Source organism: Bactrocera tryoni, chromosome 4 (genome assembly GCF_016617805.1).
Source record: "Bactrocera tryoni isolate S06 chromosome 4, CSIRO_BtryS06_freeze2, whole genome shotgun sequence".
Lineage (NCBI taxonomy): Eukaryota > Metazoa > Arthropoda > Insecta > Diptera > Tephritidae > Bactrocera > Bactrocera tryoni.
Genome location: NC_052502.1, coordinates 42500593 through 42523299, shown reverse-complemented (window position 1 = coordinate 42523299; position 22707 = coordinate 42500593). Strand labels below are relative to the sequence as shown.

Sequence of the window (22707 nt, the reverse complement as noted above, 5' to 3'; positions counted from 1 at the left end):
TCAAAAAACCTTAAGTTAATCAACATTAAACAACGTGTGTGAAGCCACACTCTTAGAACGTTTTAAGAGCTCAATTATCAACTGACTTCTTGCATCTTTAGAGAGCAACCATCTCATTCTGCGTTTAAATACTTTGAATTTCATGCCTTTTAGCTGGAACGGCTGCTCTTATCGCTTAGTTAAATTACTAGCGAAGCCAAACGCTGGCATAAAAATGAGAAAAGACAATTGACGAGTCGTAAAGTAGTGAAACAGGAAATGTGTTGTGCATAAAAGTGAAATTGTACAAGCCCTGAAGGTTTGTGCTCACATACCGACCAGGAACGTTTCTACGTCAAGATATCGCCACAAAATATACAATTGGATTAATTATACTTGATGCACACAAGAAACCGAGGCTGAGGGTGAAGAGCTTAAAGTATTGAAGTTAGAAATAGTACCAGAAATCTTACAGTTCGTCATATGCAACCAAAAGCATATGATCTTAAGTTTGATAAAAATGTGGAGGAACTGACTTCCGGAACATACTCAAGGTTTTAAGTAAATCGTTTTCTAATTTGCTGAAGAAAACAAAAAAATATTTACTTACATCAAAACAAAACTTAGGTCACCTTAAATTCATGGTGGTTCCCAACAGGTTCAAAAGTTTACTTGGAAACACTATTTTATGAAGGCATAGTAACTTCCGCTACTACCAGCCAACAAATCAACATATACATAGTACGTATGTATACATAACAGGTTTATCAATGGAGACGCTACAAAAGTAGACCGAAACGACCTGAGCAACTAATATTGATACAATACAAGGGTTCCAATCAAAAATGCTTAGAACAATGACGTCTTCACCATGGTACATGAGTAATGAAAATATCCATAAAGACCTTGGTATTTTTATGGTAAAAACAGAAGTAGAAGATAGCAGAATTAATTATATATCTAAACTCTTAGATCACCCAAACCCTTTGCCTAATGCTTTGGCACATTCCTGCGATCAAACACGCCTTAAAAGAAAAGATATGCCTACGTACTAAGGAGCAACGTATCACCAAAACAGCTCAATCACTTGCTTGAGCTTGTCTATTTTATAACTTATTGTTAGGCTTTTAAAACAAAAAGCAGATACAATAAATAAAAAAAAGATATTGCAAAAAGAAAAAAATGTTCGTGAATTGGGCTGAGCAACAACTTGAAAATGTTCCGCATTTTCATCGAAAAATCATCTTCAGCGATGAGGCTCCTTCAGGCTGAATGGTTTCGTCAATAAGCAAATATGCGTTATTGCTCAGGCAACAATCCACACGTACTCCATGCGTCACCATTGCATTCCGAAAAAATTACGGTTTGGTGCGGTTTATGGGCCGTCCATATATCCATAATGGCATGGAATGTACTTTCACAGGAATAAAGAATTTCATTGATATCCCAAAACCGTTTTTATTTTATTTTAACTTCTGTAGCGCTGGTTTTTAAACCCCGTCATTTATGTTGTTTGTAAATATGTATTCATTATACAAAAGCCGCTTTTCCCCGTGTATTTTACAACAGCTCACTGTGTTCACTTTTTGTCGTGCGCTTTAATTTCTTAACAAGCATTAAGTTAACAATGGCGTATTATCCGCCGAGACACAGGTTGCGAAGCAACAAAAGATAACAAAAAGTTCATAAGAGGGCGCACACAAAGTATGGTATGTGTTGCAACTTTAGAACATAAATATATATACCATATAGTACGTACTATAGAATATATATATACAGATTCATGTGCAAAGTCGAATAGGCAACGGGGGTTCGATAGCTGCATTAACTCACTTCCTTGGAAACTTGAATTGGTTGTACTTAAAAAAAAACAATATTTTTTATGAAAATATTAAAAAAAAATACTTTTAATATTTCCAAATTTTCGAGTTCGGAAAATTCGAAACAATCAATGTTTAAATCTTCAACAATCGAAAATAAGAAAATGTTGTAGGCATTTGAGCACATATGGCTTTGCAAAGTTCATCATCAAACTTATAATATAATTTTTAAAATCGTATCTTCGCACGACTCCTGGTCACAGTAGCATAAGGGTTAAGGCATATTACAGCAAAACTTTTCCCATGCAATGCTGTAATCAAATAATTGCAGAATGTGTAGAATGCAAACTTATGCGAGTAAGAAGAAGAACGCATGCAATTTAAATAACTTTCCTGTAATCTCGAATAGTTTAATGAAATTCGAGGAAAGGAATCAGAGTTTATATTGCAGAACATAATCATGAAATTCTATTATGCCACTTGATTTCATACGATTGCGTAAGTTGCTGACATGAACCTTTTACTTTGTGGCGAACTTGAATTGTTACTTGCGTTGACTTGAGCAGCATTCTCTTTTTTACTTTTTAACTATTAGTAAAGATACGAATTATTGCAAGAGGAGCAAGGAAACTGGAGCGTATACTACTACCACAAAATTTAGGAAAAAAAGTGTAGCTGTAGTTTGCTTATTGACTGAAATGACTGTGTAAAAGTTTAGTAAGCCGACGGAAGATACTAAATGGTTTTATTTATATTAAGTCCAGGATCTAACTTCAATATCATGTGTCTCTTATATTACATATAAATATTCTACTAGGTTAAGTGAATGAACAAAAACATTTTAGTCAAGAGTTTCTTGGCGAGAAGTAATTGGATAACAGCCACGACCACAAAACGCCATTAAACGAAAACATATAAAGTCTCATTGGAGGATGCAGCCATGTGTTGAAGATCATCCAAGTGAGGAAAGTTCTCCCTGAGCGCCATTCACTTGGGAATGGCCAGAAACGATTCTTTCATATATGGCTCAAGCAGCTCACGACTTCGGGTCGAAGACCAAGTATCCTCTGGGTTGCCATAAAAACATTCGTTTGAAAGCGAGCTCAAGTGAGAAGGCGAAAAATCCTTCCCCTTTTAATGACGACCACCGCAAATGCATTAAGGATTACGATTTAATGGCATCAACTGCAATGTCCGGTCCCTTAATTAGGAAGCACGGGACAAGAACTGCGACGAGTAAGTCCTTGTGACATTTACCACAGTATCCATAAAAAATAAGCGCAAATTCGGTGGAGAATTCGTGATGGGAGAGAGATTGCATTGCAGGGTTCTAGCATTCAAGAAGTTCTTCAATGACGCCACGACAGTGGAGAAGGACGATGTGGTCAGATATACCTTCTAAGCACTTCAACAAACACAAAGAAAGTTCGACGTCGAGAAGGTACAATCAATCACACAGACAGCCGAAGAGCCTTGCACACCTGCTCTCTGAGAGCATTCATCAGCAACTTGGTATAAGGGAACTGTCGGACGGCATTTCAAGCTCCTTACGTATAGCTGCCCAACAAAACCATTGGTTTTCAGAAGAGGCAAAAGAACAGTTGGTACGATGAGGAGTGCCGTGTCGCAGTGGAGAGAAAACACAATGCCCAACTCGCAATACTTCTTTGTACATTTTAAAGCTGCCTTTATGCCTGTTGAGCAATACCAAAAACTCCATCAGGATCGGGAATAGCCAACGGGTGCTACTTCGTACTGAGTGGGCAATTGAGAAGTAAAGTCCTCTCTCGACGAATAAAAATCAAACTCTATAAGTCACTCATCATCCCCGTCCTGCTATATGGTGCAGAGACATAGACGATGACAACATCTGATGAGTCGGCGAATTTTCGAGAGAAAGGTTCTACGGAAGATTTATGGTCCTTTGCGCATTGGCGACGGCGACTTTAGCAGTCGATGGAACGATGAGCTGTATGAGATATACGACCACATTGATATTCATTGATTAATTCAGGGAATTAAGAGACAGCGACTACGCTGGCTACGTCATGTCGTCCGAATGGACGAAAACACTCCAGCTCTGAAAGTATTCGACGCCGTAACCGCCGGGAGAAGCAGGGGAAGGAGAAGACCTCCACTCCTTTGGAAAAACCAGGTGGAGAAGGACTTGGTTACATTTGGAATTTCCAATTGGTGTCAAACAGCGAAAAGGAAGCACGACTGGCGACCTGCCGTAAGCTCGGCTATATTGTCTACGCCGATAAAGAAGAAGATATTAATCACTACATATACGTACTATAAAACAAAGTCGCTTTCTCTGTCCCTATGTCACTATGTAAGCTTAAATCTTTAAACATATACATACATATATATGTTATATAAAAGAAATTTGTGTTAGTTGCACTATTTATAACTCAAGTACGGCTGAACCGATGTCTCTTAGAACCAGAGGACAGACATAGGATTGTTTTTATCTCTTTATGCATAAACCATCTATGTATCAGCCACAGTAAAGTGTGGACGGTTCCTCTAGAATACTAATATTATACTATTTATACCCTGAACAGGGTATATTAAGTTTGCCACGAAGTTTGTAACACTCAGAACGAAAACTCGGAGTATATATATAAATGATCAGTATGTTGAGCTGGGTCGATTAAGCCATGTCCGTCTGTCCGTCCGTCCGTCTGTATATATACGAACTAGTCCCTCAATTTTTAAGATATCGTTTTGAAATTTGGCAAACATCATTTTCTCTTAATGAAGCTGCTCATTTGTCGGAACGGTCGATATCGGACCACTATACCATATAGCTGCCATACAAACCGAACGATCGGAATCAAGGGCTTGTATGGAAAACTTTCGCATTTGACTTGGTATCTTCAAGAAATTTGGTATAGATCAGTTTCTAAGATAATACTGTAATATACGTAGAAATTGTTCAGATCGGTTAACTATAGCATATAGCTGCCATACAAACTGAACACATAGTTACTAAAAGAAATGCACCTGTGAAGGGTATATTTGCTTCGGTGCAGCCGAAGTTAACTTTTTTCTTGTTTGTATAACGTTTACGTTTGGGTTAAATATGTCTTCTTATAAGGTATGATTCATCATTAAAACATTTTTCCATACTTAAAACAGATAGTATGCAAGTGTAGCTAATTTTCGCGCGATTTATATGCGAGGTGGCTGCAGAAATATTTTGAAATACTTTCCCGGAAACATTACATATTTGTTAATTTTGATTTAATTACAAAATTTCCAGTTCCAGTGAAATTTATCGTCATCATACACATACTTATAATGTCCATAAGCAAAACACAGTCACGACATTGTCTCCATGGATTATAATGCAAATTTGTATTAATTAAAACACACTTAATGAAATTTTATGGTTTCTTATGTGCATAGATAATTATACATACAAGTATATAAATATATATACATATATATATTTATAATATTTATATTCAAGTTAGCTATATGTTGTATAATAGCGCCCACCACTGCTTGGTGGTTGGAGTTGTATTCATAACTTGTCATTGAAGCCGTTCTAAATTACTTATGTACCTTAGATTAGGGTTAGAATAATATAATTGCGTAAGTGTATGCGTAAACTGTCGGTTTCGATGACAAGTAAAAGGAAAAATATATGTACATATATAAAATATAGATAAATGTTTTGGTATAATTTAGAAAGATATACTATTCTACAAAAATTTGTTATGGCAAGTCAGACCAAAAACTTTTAAACTAATTTTATTGTTTGTTATTAAAAGAATATTCAATAGCTCAGAAACGGGCTTTGAAGTTTTAACCGATATTCGCTTTAGGTGGCGTGGTGTTAGTGCAACACTGTCAATACAATGCCGGCAAGTTTTCTCCCTTTAAAAAAAGGAACGAACACACGACAATATAAATCTTCAAAAATCTTCATTTCACAAAGAAAGATATATGTATGCAAATAGTATATGCATGCAAACTAATAACGTAAACAGAGCCGACTGCCTATTTTTGTCTATTGCTTATAAGGAGCGCTATGGTAATACATATGAATACGAAAAACAAAACTCACTTTATTTTCACACTCAAGTTTATTATAATCCTTCACATGTACAAGTAAGGAGGAGCGAAATTCGGGTGTAATCGATGTATACTCTCGCAATGTCGAAGGATGTAAGACGAGGAAGCACAGGTACATTTATTCTGGCAATTATATTTATAACAAAATCCAATGGAAAACAAAATTGTTGCTTTTTATTGCCATGTTGGTTGATATAAATAACCATCAAGTAGAATTTAGATTACTTAATAAGACAAATAAATATTTTTTGAAGATCGATATCTTAATTTTGTTCGGTAAGTCGATTTGAATATTATGTTCAGATTGTAGCGTTGCCTTTAGCCACAATTCAAGTCGAATTCGTGAAGGTATATGTCAAAGTGTTCCATATAAGGTCTTGATATATTTAGGTTGTCAAAAAAGTCTTGCGGTATTTTCGCTAGTTGGCGCTGAAAGCGCGTAGTTATTCATCGCATCGGGTCATGCTATACCTTTTTGGAAAGCTCATTTCACGCGCTAACACGTGTTTGAGATTGATTGTCGTTTCTTTTAAGTCGTTCGTGAGTTATAGCGTCGCAAACATGGAGCAAAATAAAGAGAAAATACGGCATATTTTACAGTACTACTACGATAAAGGCAAAAATTCATCTCAAGCCGCCAATAAAATTTGTGCAGTTTATGAACCCGACACAGTTTCCATTTCCACCGCACAACGATGGTTTCAACGTTTTCGTTCTGGTGTAGAGGTGGTCGAAGATGCGCCATGCTTCGGAAGACCTGTCGTCGAAAATTGCGATAAAATCGCTGAATTGATCGAAAGAGACCGGCATAGTAGCAGCTGTAGCATCGGTCAAGAGCTGGGCATGAGTCATCAAAAATTCATTTCAATTTCAATAAAAATACCGCAAGACTTTTTTGACAACCCATTATTAAAAATTGACAGATTAACCGGCTCAGCTTGTCACGCTGAAATATTAATATACTTCTGGTTATTACAAAATCAACATTTATTATTCGACGAATCCATGAATAAGTTTTCACGTTTAACTATTGATATTTATTTATACATAATCTAGGTCGTAGACTCACTTATTTTTAACCCACAACATAAAATGAGATATATGTGAAATAAAGCGGAAGTTTGAAATTGTTATATTAGGTATATGGGTTTTACGCGAAATATTAGTCCGATTTCGCCCGATTGACAAAAGCGTATTTCTTCTAAAACGTTCCATCGAATTTCAATAATATACTATATCTCACCGATTGATAAACATTTTCGGCAAAAAATCAGCCATAGAAACCGGAAACCTACATACTATATATGTATATTCGGTATGTTGGGCCTTGAAAAGCTTTATATGTATATGTAAGTAAGGTATTTCGGCGAAAAGTGAATGTTACAACGTCAATTGTGTTATTTTTACACCAATTCCTTCGAAACTCTTTTGCACTAAGTTCACAAATTAAAATTTAATTCTGCTTTGTTTTACTAATTAGAATATTGTTTGGGGAGGCGCTAGTGAATTTCGAAATCAGCAGGATTCATGCCCACTTTTTTAAAATATTTAAGGCACAGATGATCTTCGTAGTATTAAATGTACCAAATTACAGTGGGGGACAGGGTTTGTCCGGAAAGTAATAGGACTGATTTTCTTCCCCCGCGACTGTACTTCAGAGCGCGCGCACTGCCTAGATTCAGTAGAGGGCGTTCCAGCTAACCAACGAGCTGATCAGTTGGCTCCCAGCATCAGGAGAATCAGGTGAAACATATTCGCCCCCGACAGCCCAGATATTGCCTCCGAACTTTTTTAGTTTCCTTGCTTGAAAAGGCCGAATAAACGCAAGCATTTTGAGACGACAGAGGGGATCCAAGCAGCATGCACCTCGGCTCTCAAGGCTATTTCGGAGAATGCCTTCCGCGACGCCTTCAATGCTTGGAAATTGAGCAGGCAGCGCTGTATCGACGCAGAAGGAGCATATTTTGAAGGTTTTTAAAGAATTGCAACAATTGGATCAATAAACTTTTTTAAATCCACTCAGGCCTATTATTTTCCGGACAAACCCTGTAATGTAAAGTGCCATAACTAAGCACCTAATTAAGGTATAAAATTCATATTTCGTACAGGGGATCGCAATAGGAAGGGTCACCCGTGTGGAAAAAATTTGGAAAAATGGGCGTGCCCTCGAATAAGTTCAATGTGCATATCTTCCAAACCGCTTAAGCAACCCACAGTGTGAAAGTGGACGAAAACTGATGAAAATCCCGTTCACTGCCCATATAACGGTACTGTTCAAAACTACTAAAAGCGCGATAAATCAATAACTAAATGCGTCAGAGACGTAAAAACTTGCCGCCGGAATGGTATGAGAACACTTTATGGGAACCGGTGTGAAAATTGGACGATGGGCGTGGCGCCGCCCACTTTTTGATGAAATACCATACCAACTTACCGATTTCCACAAAATTTGGTACGTGGCATTTTTTTCATAGTCTTATGTCACGTTGTGAAAAAGAGCGAATTCGGACAATAACCACGCCTACTTCCCATATAGCACAATTTTAGATTCCATTTAATTCGTTGAGTTCCCAATACGGAAACCAAGAAGCAATTAATATAATGGGATTAGACTTTGCACGGATAATGCCCTTTGTGTGTGCCACCTTATGACCAAAAATTGTTTAAGTCCAATAAAAACTGTACCGAAATTTCGATCCCGGTACCTATAGTTCACTTTTGTTTGAAAATATTGATCAATGTCTGAGATATATAATTGAAATTCAGGGATAGTACTTCTCTAACAATGGTATGTCTGTATGCCAAAAATAGGTTAAATCGGACCAATACTTCCTTTAGTCCTCATATATCTAATATAAAGATGTTCCATCTTCCTGGTGACTTTATGATTGATTTATCGAACAAAATTTGAGTTATCTCAATGAAAATTACAGACCATATATTACTCATAGCAATCTATCTTTGTGCCAAAAATAAATAAATTTAAGCGAAGACTTTACTTACCCCCCATATAACTAATATCAGGATCTTCGAACATCCGGCTGACTTTACTTCATATGATTGGTTTTGTAGTATATGACGTGTCAAAGTATGTGGTAGTGCGAAAAATTGATAAAATTTGGCCGATACTACCCCAACTTCCATATACTACATACAAGTATAAGGGTTTTCGTTTTTCTTACAAATCTTATGTGTTTGTCAGCATATGAGTTACATATAGTATGTACATATATGTATACAAAATTGTTTGGATTTCGATCAGGTTGACGTTTTACACCTTAAGGTATTTCCCTTGCTTTGATTCCTGAAAGTTGCAAGAATATAAAATGTTCGGTTGCACCCGAACTTAGCCCTTTCTTACTTGTTCTATATATTATAGTTTCTCCATAAAAAATTAGAAAAATTAAAAATAAAATCATAAAATTTAGTATTGTGTTTCGTTTTCATATATCAACCACCGACTCCACTAAATAGAAAAAAATTGAAAAGCTAATTTTCAAATATGGATTTTAGAAAGCAGTAAAAGAGGCTTTTTTATATTAAAGTATATATAAAGGTTATCGTAGAATTTGCAATCAAACCTCTTCACAAAAGTAGATTTTCCAACATATGTAAACAAGCTGTAAACTCTTTTAAAAGTTGTAAGTATAATATTTTATCGTATATCAAAAAATTTTTCCAACTAATTCAATATTTTTCTGTAGAAATTTGACTATGTATCAATTACAAAATATTGCAAAATCGAGGTAATCTTTTCTCTTAAAGTATACTTTATTCAATCATAAATCCGTCATTGAAATTCGCAAAATATCTGTAAAGTATTTGTTTTAAGTAAATTGAAACCTTAATGCATATGTGAGTATTCGTCAGCAGCAAGCTACAAATATGTTAAGCAACGCTGCATACATTCTCAACCGTTGCGAAGAATTTAAACCACTCAAACAACATTCCTCGCTGCAGCATTCCACTAACATACTATTTCTGTAAATATTTTGCAAAGCTTTGTACTTCATTCACTGCATATCAACATAACCCCGCGGGCAGCTTCAACAAACTAAATACCTTCCACATCTTCGGTTGGAATGGCAGAGAAGCGGGTAGTATATTTTATATATACATGTGGGTATGTAGGACATATGCGATGCCGGAGCAGGAGCACAACGCCGGAGCTGTCGACACGTGAATTTAGCAGACGGTAAATAAAAAGTGCTCGATATGAAAATGGTAAACACTTCACGCAGTCTAGTATGCATGCATATAAGTATGTTTACATGTATGCATATTTATGCACTTCACCGGTGTGTAAACAACGGCTGCCCTTAATGTTGCTCATACGCCGCGTCGACTGCGTTTTTGCTGAGAGCTTATTGGAGAATGCAAATTTGCACTCCACACATTCGGTGTTGTTGTACATTAGCCTGCAAGAATGCATATGTGTGTCTGTGCCAGCCAGCTCAAAGCCATAATATATGCATATATATACATATATATATATATATACTTGTATATACGGATGTTAGTAAATAGCAAAACCGAGTCGTCTGTTAAAACTGCAATGCCAATGATCATGGACGCGTGCGGACAGCTCGATTTCACGCACACAGTTGCACATTAATATAACCTTGTCTGCGAGATTCTTATACAGTTAGTCGAAATGTCGGTTGGCGTGCTGTTAATGTTGTTTGAACGTGTCTGGTAGGTGTAACCGGAAATGTGTACATAATAAAATTGGCCAGCGCGGAGCAATTTGTCGCAATTTGTATAGCTTGCGTGGGTGTGTATACAATTGTGGTTGTGTATGGGTGTGTACGTACGGCAGTTTGTTTGTTTAAACTGTGTTAACAAAGTGGGATAATAAGACATGTGGTTGATCAGCTATACATTAACTTGTGGCTTGGTTTCATTTATACAAATTTGTGGTTATTCGGATGATTTAAGGCGCTCTAATTAAAAACTTCTACATAATTAGGGGAGTTTGTAGCAGTTTAGGTTATCTAAGGAAACCTTTTGGGTGAACGCAGTCACTAAGTGGGAATTCTAAAACGTAACTGTGACTAACCGTTGTATTCCTATGAGGGTCTCACTGTTGGCATGAGTTAGTCTTAAGGGAGTCTGTTAGGATAGTGTACTTGTGAAATACCATAGTCAAACTGAACTAGCGAACCTTCTTTTATCCCGATTTTCAAGAAATATATACTACAACACACTGAGAAATATTTAATCGATCTCAAGCGACCAAAAAAGCCACTTTTAGTTGAAGCGAATTGTCGAAAAATTTGCAAAATGTGAATGTTTAATATATTTTGAGTAAAAAGTTTAAGAATTTTAAGCTTTGCTCTCATTAAAAATGAGTAAAAGTGGGTCAATTATTATAAATATTTCTTAGAACTTTCGGTTGAATTTATACCGCATACTATATATATGAAAGAAATGGACGAAATTAGAGCAATACTTCCTCTGGTCCCCATATACTACGAGGGCTACTATATACATATATTCTGGCCTAGGGCAACACTAGGTGTTGCGAGGCGCAATCTGACATTTCCATTGGAAAGTATAACATTTTTTAGCATAACATCACTCAGAACGTTTTATCATTTAATCGTTAATTGTTTTATTTACAGGGAATTAAAACATTCATCTCGGCCAAAAAATGGAATTAACTCGTGAACATTTTCGTGCGATCACTTTTCACAACTTTCGACGTGGATTATCACGACAAGAGTGCATCGATGAACTAAAATCTTTGTATGGCTATGAAGCACCATCCAAGAAAAACTGGTACAACGAATCCAATCGTGGCCGACGCTCGCTCAAAGACGAATTCCGTGAAGGTCGTCCAAAAACAGCCGTTGTGCCAGAAAACATCGATGCCATACGTGAACTGATAATACAAGACCGTCATGTAACATACCTTCAGATAGAGGCATGCCTATGCATTTCTCCCACCAGCATACATTCGATATTGCATGAACACCTGGCCGTAAAAAAGGTTTGTTCTCGTTGGATCCTGCACAATTTGATAATCGCTCAAAAAAAGGCTCGTGTGGATTGGTGTAAAGAAATGCTGAAAAAATACGATCGCGGTGCTTCAAAAGACGTTTATGAGATCGTCACAGGTGACGAATCATGGATCTATGCGTATGAGCCCGAAACAAAACAGCAATCGACAAAAAAAATAAAAAAAACACAAAAAAAATATTAAAAAGAACATTTTCGTTGATAAATATGCCTATTTACATTATTAGGCCAGAAATATATATAGCAACCTACGTAGACATTTTCCCAAAAATACTTGACTTTATACCTCATGTATTATTCAATAGTTTCTTAATAAAAATTAAAGCGCATCTATTTCTACAAAACTAACTGACCGTTTATAGATATATAAGAAAATTAATAAGAATTTTATAAGATTTTTATTCTTCCGTTTGGCTTTATGTCGTATATGATGATCAATATCTAAGATATCTCGGCAGAATTAAATGAAAGTACATTAACATAGTTTAATGTTGAAAATGTGTGACATCGATTCACATATTATCCCAGCTCCCATATCTTTTATGTATATAATTATTTTCATTTATCCAGAATAAAATTGGGATTTCCCATTCCATTGATGTTTAGTTGAGTGGGCATTTAGGTAAACAATTTGAAACTCATTGCTGCAGCATAGTCTCAGCAATGTTTTTATATATTTTGCGCCAGTTTCACATAAGCGTTGCACTAACTATTTTCATCAATCGTAAATAAAATCAAATTACATAAGCTCAAATTCTAGAACCAATAACTGCACAATCAAACCGAAATGATAGCTTTAAATTACAGAACTGAAGCTAGCTCAACTCTTTGCTGTAGAATGTATGTATACAAATAAGTCCTAAAACTCGAAGGATTTTATGCAAAAATTTATCCACATATTTATTGTATAGTAAATATTTAAGATAATTGTAATCAATTTTTTCAGTTAATCCCAATAATACTTAAAAAGTAGATATTTTAAAAATTTTATCATAACCAAAAGTTTTTTTTTTGAATCAATTTGCAATCTTCAAAGACAAATTCTAGAATACGCTACACTTTGACCGATACTAAAATTTACTTTTCCTTTGATATTAAATATTTTCAATTCCCCCTTTCTCTGCTCGCTATCTTTGTGTACTTTTCATGTAAAAGCAAACAAAAAGTCAGCGAGTTGAACTCGTGTAAGAAAATATGTAACAGGTTACTAGAATTAAATCCATATTATTTTTAGTTAGCCCTAACCTTCAAAAGGCGCGTGTATAAATTTGACAGTTGTCGAATCATTAGTTTGGAAATTAAATAATTTTTACTCAAAATCAAGCTTTAATATTGTAACAAAAATGGATAAAATTGAACTCCGCGCGTTGATAAAATGTTGCCTTTTGAAGGGAAAAATACATTTGAAGTAAGAATTTGGTTTGATGACGAGTTTGCGGAAACTGTTCCAGGAAAATCAACCATCAAGAATTGGTATGCTATCTTCAGTTGTGGTGAAATAAGCACCGAAGAATGTGAACGCAGTGGTCGCTCAAAAGACGAAACCGACGAAAACATCAAAAAAGTCCGCAAAATAATTTTGAATGACCGTAAAGTGAAGTTATTCGAGATAGCAGGCACTCTACAGATATCAACTGAACTTGTACATTATATCATACAAGAGAAAGCTCTGTGCAAAGTCGGAGCTCACTTTTGACCAAAAATGACAACGAGTTGATGATTTGGAGCAGTTTTTGGAGATATTCAAGCGTAATAAACTCGAGTTTTTACGTCGATATGAGCCAATGCATGAAACATGGTTCCAGTATTTTACTCCGAGGTTCGGTCGACAATCAACCGAGTGGACGCGATGAATCCACTGCAGAGCGTGGTCAATTGCAACGGTCGGCTGGCAAGGTTATTGCGTCTATATGTTGGGATGGACATGGAATAATTTTTATTGACCACCTTGGAAAAAGAAGTATGATCAACAGCGACTATTACATAGCTTTATTGGACCATTCAAAGGGGCGAATGGGTGAAAAGCGGCCGCATTTGAAGAAAAAGAAAGAGTTGACTGATCAAGTCAGTGAAAACGATAGCAAAAATCCTTGAATTGAGTTTTGTATTACTTCTACATGCACCGTATTCTCCATATTTGGCCCACACGGCTGTTCCCTGTGCTCAGACCTCAAAAGAATGCTCGCTGAGAAGAAATTTTTGTCGAATGAAGAAGTGATCATTCAAACTGAAGCCAATTTTGAAGCAAAGAACAAATCGTAGCACAAAAATGGTAACGAAAAGTTGAAGGGTCGCAATAATCAGTGGATCACTCTTGAAAGGAACTTAGTTGAATCAAAAAACGATATTTGGAAAAACTATATGTTTTACTATGGTAAGCCGCGGACTTCTCATTGACTTGTTATTCATATAATCGATTTCTTCGATGCTACAAAGTATTGTTTTACAAGTTTGCTATTGAATATAAGTTCATGAAATAACACATATCGCTAAAATGACAAAAAATATATTATTATACAAAAATTTAATTCTTGTAAGGGCAGGTCAAGATATAATAAATAATTATTTTCGTTAAGATCATAAATATTTTATGGAAAACTTAAAACATGAACTATCAAATAGCTTAAACAGCTTCAAACAGTTGATTAAGTGTGCCCAAAGATATGCAATTTTTGACTGATCAAGTTCAGTGTTGCCAGGGTGTTTGAACAGCAATTATCTGCTATGTGTGCACACGCTAAGCTGAAAATCATATAGGCGGATGGACAGTTATGGTATGATAAACTAAATAGGTTACGCTACGAGGAAAAAATTCCGTGCCATAAGTTGCCAGATGAAAATTAAAAATATTCTGCACACGCGCCTTCCAGTCAACATTTCAATTACAAGGTTTCCACGGAAGAAACAACAATTTTAAGTACAATGAAGCTGCTTACAACTTGATATCCGAGCACCAACTTTTCTCTTTAATCTCTGTTTTGCCGTAATTGCTTCAATATTGCGCAAAAAGTATCAAAATATGAAAATATACAATTTTTCCCTTCCACACATTAAAACAGGCATTAGCTGCAGGCGAGCAATGTGCAACTCGAAACTTCATAGGCACTTACATACAAACACATATGTACATACTCATACATATACATACATATATATAGATAGACATGTGTATGAGTAGGTAGAAATATGCAGTTACCCTTCGAAGCGCACAAGTAGCATGGATTATGAAATGAAAATGTAAAATTTTAGCTACAACTCAGCATGCCGTTAAAGGTCAACACAGTATGTGTGGGTTGTTGGTTGCAGCCCAGAGCTAAAAGCCACCACAAAGTCATTCCATAATCAAGGTTTTGACAGCCCCTGGAGTGCCAATGTTTTAGACACGACTCTGGCGAGCAAAATTGCTTGTAACGACTAGGAATCGTAGCGCTGCATATTTCCAGGATGACCTGTTGAGTACTTGATAATTTTATTTCAAATAAATTATATATAATAATATATAAATTAAATTTGAAATGTCACATGCGTCCGTTTGAGCTTTTATACGCCAGGTAGCTGTGTATCTGTGTTAAAGCTACCGTAAGGGCCATCAAAAACTTGAGCGTTAAGTGTCAACAAGTGGTCAGTGGATATTTTGCAAACATTAAAATGAAATACACGGCGTGCTCAACTTTTAGCATCAATTTTCATTTGGCTCAAAACGAGCGTCGCCGCAGGCAGGTGGCTTACCGCACGCCTCAACAAGTGGACACTTGTTGCTGATTATAACTTATTTCCTTGCGAGCTATGTACCTCCGGTTGCTATTCAAGAGGAAAAACACGCAAAACAAATATTTTCCGAAGGCGTATGTTTGGATGCTTCCGTTTCTTATACATTTGCGGTCTGTTGTTAAGGCATATTTGTGTGCCTTGCGGCAGCGTATAAGTACTTGATACATATCAACATAGCCGTAGACATAAATGTGGGTGTGCGTGTTGTAAATAAAAAGATAAAATTGTTGTTATGTGCCCGCGGTGTGTAATGCCACTTACCTGCCCTCATCTTCGGTGCTGCTGTCACGCGACTGCGACGTCTGTCTGCTGCGACCCAGACGCATAATGTTCCGCACGGTGCGCATACTGAGTTTCTTCTCCTTGCACGGTGGACTTTCGGTGGCGCGCATAGCGGCGGCCAGAGCGCTAGCGCTTTTGCTGTCTGTGGCGGCGTTGGTGTGGGCATTTGAGTTGGGTGTGGTGGTGAGTAGTGTGGTGATGCTGCCGCTGCGGCCCGTTGTAGGTGATTTGCCGAATTTATCAAATTTCAGTTCGATTCTTTGGCGGTTTGTGGTGACGCTTGTCGTGCTGTGTTGGGCGGCGGTCATAACGCGGCGCAACAGATGCCGCTTCTTTTGTGTGCCGTGCGATTCGCTGCCGCTGGAGGCGGTTCCAGCGCCGCTTGTGCCATGACCGCCCGGTTCTGTGGGAAAGCGAGAGGTATACTGAGACTTGGACGTGGGAGGGGGCATTGCTACGTTGTTTTGATACAGTTTGTGTCAACATATGTTGAGTGGATGGTTATTCTAGTTTATTTGCTTATTATTTCACATTTTTTAATATTTTACGAGCACTAACATTGTATAAATCTTAGTTTCATTACATCTGTAATTGAGAGGTGTGAGTAAAAATGTGTTTTAAGCCATTTAAGATACACTTTAACGGAATTTCTACATGTTGTTTCGCCGTTATTTGCTAACATTTTCTTTCACAGCAATCCATTTCACTCATTTTAGAAAACACCGTTTTTGTATTAATTTTAAAAGGCTCTTTCAACAGCATTTATACATTTACCGTAAGCAGTTTTCCATTAAAAAATACTTAAATGCAACTTTGTAGACTTATTCGCCTTGATTCGGAAGTATTTATGGTAGAAATATGTAATCTCAAGGTGTGAAATTTATATGTGCTTACTATTTTTTCTCTTCTTGATTCCTCTTTACACTGCTCTTGATTACTGCGTCCAAAGTTTTACTCTTACGAAATATCATTGGACCAAATTAAAACTAAAACTTCATAGCTTTACATACAAAGTACAGTCTAATCTTAAATTATCAGAAATTATTTTGCTCCTAGACTAAGTACTTTTGTTCTACTTTCGCTACTAATCCTAACTTCGTTGTCTACTAAACCAGACACAACGCAAGCATGAAAGTGAAACGACTCTTAAAGTCAAACTCTTGTTCTCTCGCTCTGCTTTCGTAGAAATACTAGAAACTTGCTACAGTCAGCTGCTTAACTTTGTTTGCGCTTTTTTTTTGCTTCCTTTTTTCTTTAAAATATGCAAAAACCGTTTTTGTGCTGTAAAAATGTGTGGCCATTAGCCAAAAAATTGTGCGTTTCACTTTTATAATTTAATATGTAATGATGATTTGCATGCCATTTTGCGCTTTGTGTTGAATGAAACCTTTCGCCTCTGAAGAAATGAAATGTTTTGAACGAAACTTTTTTTCAAATATTTATTCATCAATTATTCATTTCCGTGTAACTGAAGCATAAATGATTGCTGGCTTATGGCCTGAAGCTTGCTTTATTAAACGGTACTTGAATTTGTGAAGTTTTCGGTTGCCTTGAAAAGGTTAACACGTGAAACCCTTTCGCGTTTCGCAAATGCTTTTGTGTACATATTGAATATGCCTATATGTATTGTAGGTGCGTTTGTAGCATTAGCCTATCATTAGGGAAATATTGTATTTTTGTTATTCTACGAAACTTTTTTTGGTTCAAATGTGTTTTTTTCAGTTAAGAGCTACAACAAAAAAAAAAAAATAAAAATCAAAATCTTAAATTTTTTTAACACATTTGTGTTGTCCTTAAAAACCAAAATTTTCTATTTCTGCTTCATATACATATGTATGTATATCAGACTCTTCCTTCCTAATATTTTTTTTAGTCAAAAATTATGTAATAACTGTTTTTTTAGCACCAAAAATATATACTTTTTGACACATATTCTGAAATAAATTTTGATTTTATTTTTTTAGTCAAAAATTATGTAATAACTATTTTTTAGCACTAAAAATATATACTTTTTGACACATATTCTGAAATAAATTTTGATTTTATTTTTTTAGTCAAAAATTATGTAATAACTGTTTTTTTACCACTAAAAATATATACTTTTTGACACATATTCTGAAATAAATTTTGATTTTATTTTTTTAGTCAAAAATTATGTAATAACTGTTTTTTTTAACACTAAAAATATACGCTTTTTGACACATATTCTGAAAAAGTTTTGATTTCTGATTACATTTTGAATTCTGAAATAATTATTTAATAAAAAAATCGCATCTAATATCATTATTTTATATTTAAGAGACAAATTTTTAACTTCACCGTTGTAGAACACTTTTTTAATTGAAGATATTGCTTTTATGAACTTTAAGGCTCTTAACGTTTTGTTATACGTGATTTTTCTAGCGCATTTGAATATTGCAATTTTACACTTAACACAATTACATATATCCTTTAAAAACACACTAATACACCGTTGTTTTTAGCTCAAACCGTTTCCACTTTCGACTAATTAAAGCAAAGACACTGATTGCTGCCTACAATGCTTCATTATTGCCAAAAAGCATTAATCCGCGACTGCTTTAACATGTGTGTATTTAATTAAAAAAAAATTAGATCCCGTTAAACGACACAATTTTCTCAGAATTTTCTACCGATTTTCAACATTTAACCACTCAAAATTCGAATTTTCACTTTACCTCGATTCAGACTACGCTCCAGATTAGCTATGTTCTGCTCGATGTCGAGAAGCATCTGTTGATCATCGTCCAAGCTTTGGCTGCTGCAGCTAATGTTGTGCTGCTCCTGTATGGGTCGCACCAGATTGGTCGGCTCAAAATTGCCAGCAGCATCGTCGGGCGATGTGTATCTCGCTTCGAATACAACAAGTGCCTGCGAATGTAAAAATATAGCGTACATTTATGGAGAGTTCATAACAAAGAGCGTAAGTACAATGAAACTAAGAGAGTTAAAATACGGTAGTCGTTGTTGTAGCAGTAGCACAACAAGCGAACGTTGTAGCTGGCTACGTGGGCGCACGAAGGGCCCTTACATTTGGCGCGCATTTTCCATTGAACACGAGTATGTATGTAGCAGTTAAAGATATGTAAAGGTGGAGCAGCAATGTAGCAGTGGTGGCTGCTGGCACCACCTTGCCACATTATGTCTGCAAACACGAGCCCAGCTGAAGTTAGTTGTCACGACTGCTTGGCCACCCGGCAGCTAGTTGTACGAATACATATCGTAGAACAGCTGTGCCGGCCACCTTGACTTCCGAAGGTAAACATCAACTTTACGCGAAGTCGTCCGCCGTCAGCCGTCAGTTTTCTCCTTGGTAAGCCAGCTACTTGCAAACATACATATAAATATTAACATTGTAGAGCAGCCCTTGGCTTCGACCACGTGTGCAAGTTAAGCATTTGTAAGGCCATTTGCAACAGGTTAAGCGAAGATGCATGGCACGGACTAGCTGAGTACATATAAATGCACAAATAGAGCTAATAGAGAGCGCCATTGAAGTCCTGGCAAAAGGGCGCGTTAGTGTTAAACGAAATCTCAGAAGATAGTGACCACGGGATAATAAAGCCGGCGTAGTAGGCAAGCACAACTTCGGAGGGAAGTATGCGCACGGGTTCGAGTTATAAATTTAGTGAAATAGGCATAATACATTGAGGCAAAAAAGATTGCGGAAATTGCAAATAAACCGCAAAATATTTAATTATTCATCAGTATTTATTTTGTCGTCCTTAATGTAATCCCCACCAGATATAATACACTTAGATCAAAGATCTTTCCAGACCTCGAAACTCTCAAACGCCTTAATTCGGTCAAATAGAACTATTAATTGTTCGTCTATCCCTCCGGACAGTAACATTTTCCGTGTACTTTTTTGTCACAATTTACATTTTATGGCGTCTTCAATCGAGTGTAAAAATTGTACCAGAAAACTTGATAATATTCAAAGTAAAGTAAAAAGTTAAATAAAACTTTGAGGCTTGTACGGGGATTCGTGGTTATTTTGCTCTATGAGTAACCATACGCAGAATGCTTTCCGCAGTTCGTTCCGTTATTTCAAAGCGCTTGCAGTCTTGCTTTTATTTGCTTCAAGTTTCATGTTACAAATTATTAAATCATATTCAAATTATATAGTCTTATATTCTTTTAAAATTTCGCTCGAAAGAATAATATTTTTTTCATAATTCAGTTCTTTGTAATACCATGAAAAATTGGGCTTGACATCAAACTGGAAGAGGTTAGATATACGCATCTCATAAACCATTTGTTGAAATAGTTCAAACAGCAAATAAATGGCGTGATAATTCGCGGATTCTGCTGTGATATTATATTTTAACAAGAAATAATGTTTTATATAAAATTCCTTTGAGGCCATTCTAAGATAGTTTCCAATCGTCAGATTATTTGACTATACAATATTTAATTAAATTTTAGCAAGTTCTCTATTTCGTCCATATATTGTAAATAATTATCAAAGGGAAGCCAATTTCAGTTTACAGCTTCTTCCAACTCAATTATTACCAAAATGAGACTCTCTGTTCTTCTGTCGGCTTTACAACTCACATGTATAGTATTTTAGTCAATATATGAGATATCTACATAAAATGTATCTATGTATGTATATAGGTACACACTGCTGTGATCAAAAGATAAGCTAAATTTTTTTATAATAGTAAATGCAAATTCTATATTTCATCTTCAAAATCAATTTGCATCCCTTCAAGTAATCGCCGTCAGATGAAACAGACATTTGACAACCTTTAGCAGTTTTCGAAAGGGTCGAATTTTTCTTTTTAGGCAAAGCCTTTAAAACCTTCTGCATTCGGCTTTTATCTCCTCAATCGGTTTCAGTTTGTTGAATAGCGTGAATGACACGGAGCCAATGAACGAAATGAGTCGAGTTTTTGATAAAAAGACGCGGAGAACCAATGCAGAGTGAGTTGTATATACTTAAATAGACTGCATTAAATAGAATTATTTTTTTACCAATGCCCATGACTGAATAAAGCGTGCTCGTCCCACAGTAATTTCATTCTATTTAAAGGTTAACTAGGTTGATATCATTCCAAAGTTATAAAAAAATTGTCTCCTGCCTTAATATAATTTAGTTCCAAATCTTTTCCCAGCTTTCATATACTGAACAATAATTATTTTATACTGCAATGGACTTTTATTTTCAAATTCGAGGTGATCTCTACAGCTCTCTGCTGTCGATTGACTGGTCGTGGTCTTGACATCCGCGCTATGAAGATAATTCAAAGCTCAGCAGAGCCTAGCGATCGAACTTCAGCAAACGATTTGGGCAAAGTCAGGTAACCGACCAACTCCGTTAGAAGTGACTTTGACTCACAATTTTCTTCCGATATTTTAAACGTTTCAAAGATACAAAAATTGTAAAACAATGGATCTGAAAAGAGTGAATTTCAATTTTGAATACCATTTGATTTAAATATGGATTATTGTAGACACAATTGAAGAACTATCGAATACCCCACAGAAATTTGTAAAAGTCTCATAAAAATATTAAAAGCAAATTCTAAATCAAAGTTATGAAAAAAAACATTTAAGGACCAGAGAATCTTTTGAGGGATTGTGTGAATTTTAAAAGGAGTGAGCAATATCGAATGTTAAAAATTAAAAAATGTTTTGTACTTCGCCCACTTAATACATGAATTATTAAGTAAAAGGAACTCAAATAAAATCAAAATTTAAATATCAAAACAATAAAACAAATTTAAATCCATACATAGGAAAAAAATAACTTAGCTGCAAAAATAATAAACAATTTTAAAAAGATTAAAAAATTTAAAAAGCAAATAAAATTAAAACAAAGAAATAAATGATGCCTAATAAAAACAATACCAAATAAAATTTAAAACCGAAGTTTTTTAGAAATAAAAATCTCAAAAATAATAAAACAAAAATGTAGAAATGGTTCCGAAAAAGAAATTTAAAAAAAATTTTGGAAAATTACAAAAGTACAAATCTAATACAGAAAATAAATAAATATCTCCAAATAAAAAAGAATTTAAATATCAAAAATGTAAAAACAAAAATTAAATCAAATTATAAACGAATTAGAAAGAAAATTTTTAACGGCTTGGTATACAAGTATGTATATCTACATATACTAATATTTCAGAGGATTTTCTTTTTCTTTAGGTTTATAAGTTATACATATGTATATCCGATATATTTGAATCAATTTGAAATTAAGAAAATTAAATGTGAATAATGATTTCATCTGAATATAGCCTAAACGTTGCTTACAGTCAGGCGCCGACATAAGTATGTATATATGTGAGCAAATGTAACCCCAAATAATGGTAGATAATGTAAAAGAGCATAAAAAGTCTCTCTTAAGTAATATCGCTCTTAACTGTATGGCTTTTCCCGTTTTAATTGCGCTCAGCAGGAAGTGACGAGGCGTCCGCATAGCACAATTACGTGCAACATGTGCTGCTGCCGAAGGCTTACACATTATATACATTATCTGTTTCACGTACTACGTGCTTTGCTCCCCAATCCAACGAGGGAGCAGAGAAAAGTATTTGCAAATATTGGCGAAGGATAATCAAAACAAAGAGCAAAAATGGCGTAAACTATAAAATATATGTTAAAATGCTGCTCGTAAATCGCAAATGAAAATGCAAAATGAAAAGGTATGTATGCACATGCGTTGAGCTTCGTGCATATACATATATACTTATATGTGTATATACATTAGGGTGTCTTT

The 22707-nt window shown here is 35.5% G+C and overlaps 1 protein-coding gene across 2 annotated transcripts in view; it reads right to left on the bottom strand.

Moving 5' to 3' along the window:
* LOC120774135 (otoferlin-like) overlaps positions 1-22707 on the bottom strand; it is a 129042-nt gene that overhangs the window by 21971 nt on the left and 84364 nt on the right. For both annotated transcript variants that reach the window (XM_040103520.1, XM_040103521.1), the window contains 2 exons: positions 18656-18848; positions 15939-16362 (listed from right to left, as the gene is read on the bottom strand). In XM_040103520.1, coding sequence (XP_039959454.1) covers positions 15939-16362; positions 18656-18848 — 617 coding nt within the window. The remainder of the gene's footprint in view (positions 1-15938; positions 16363-18655; positions 18849-22707) is intronic.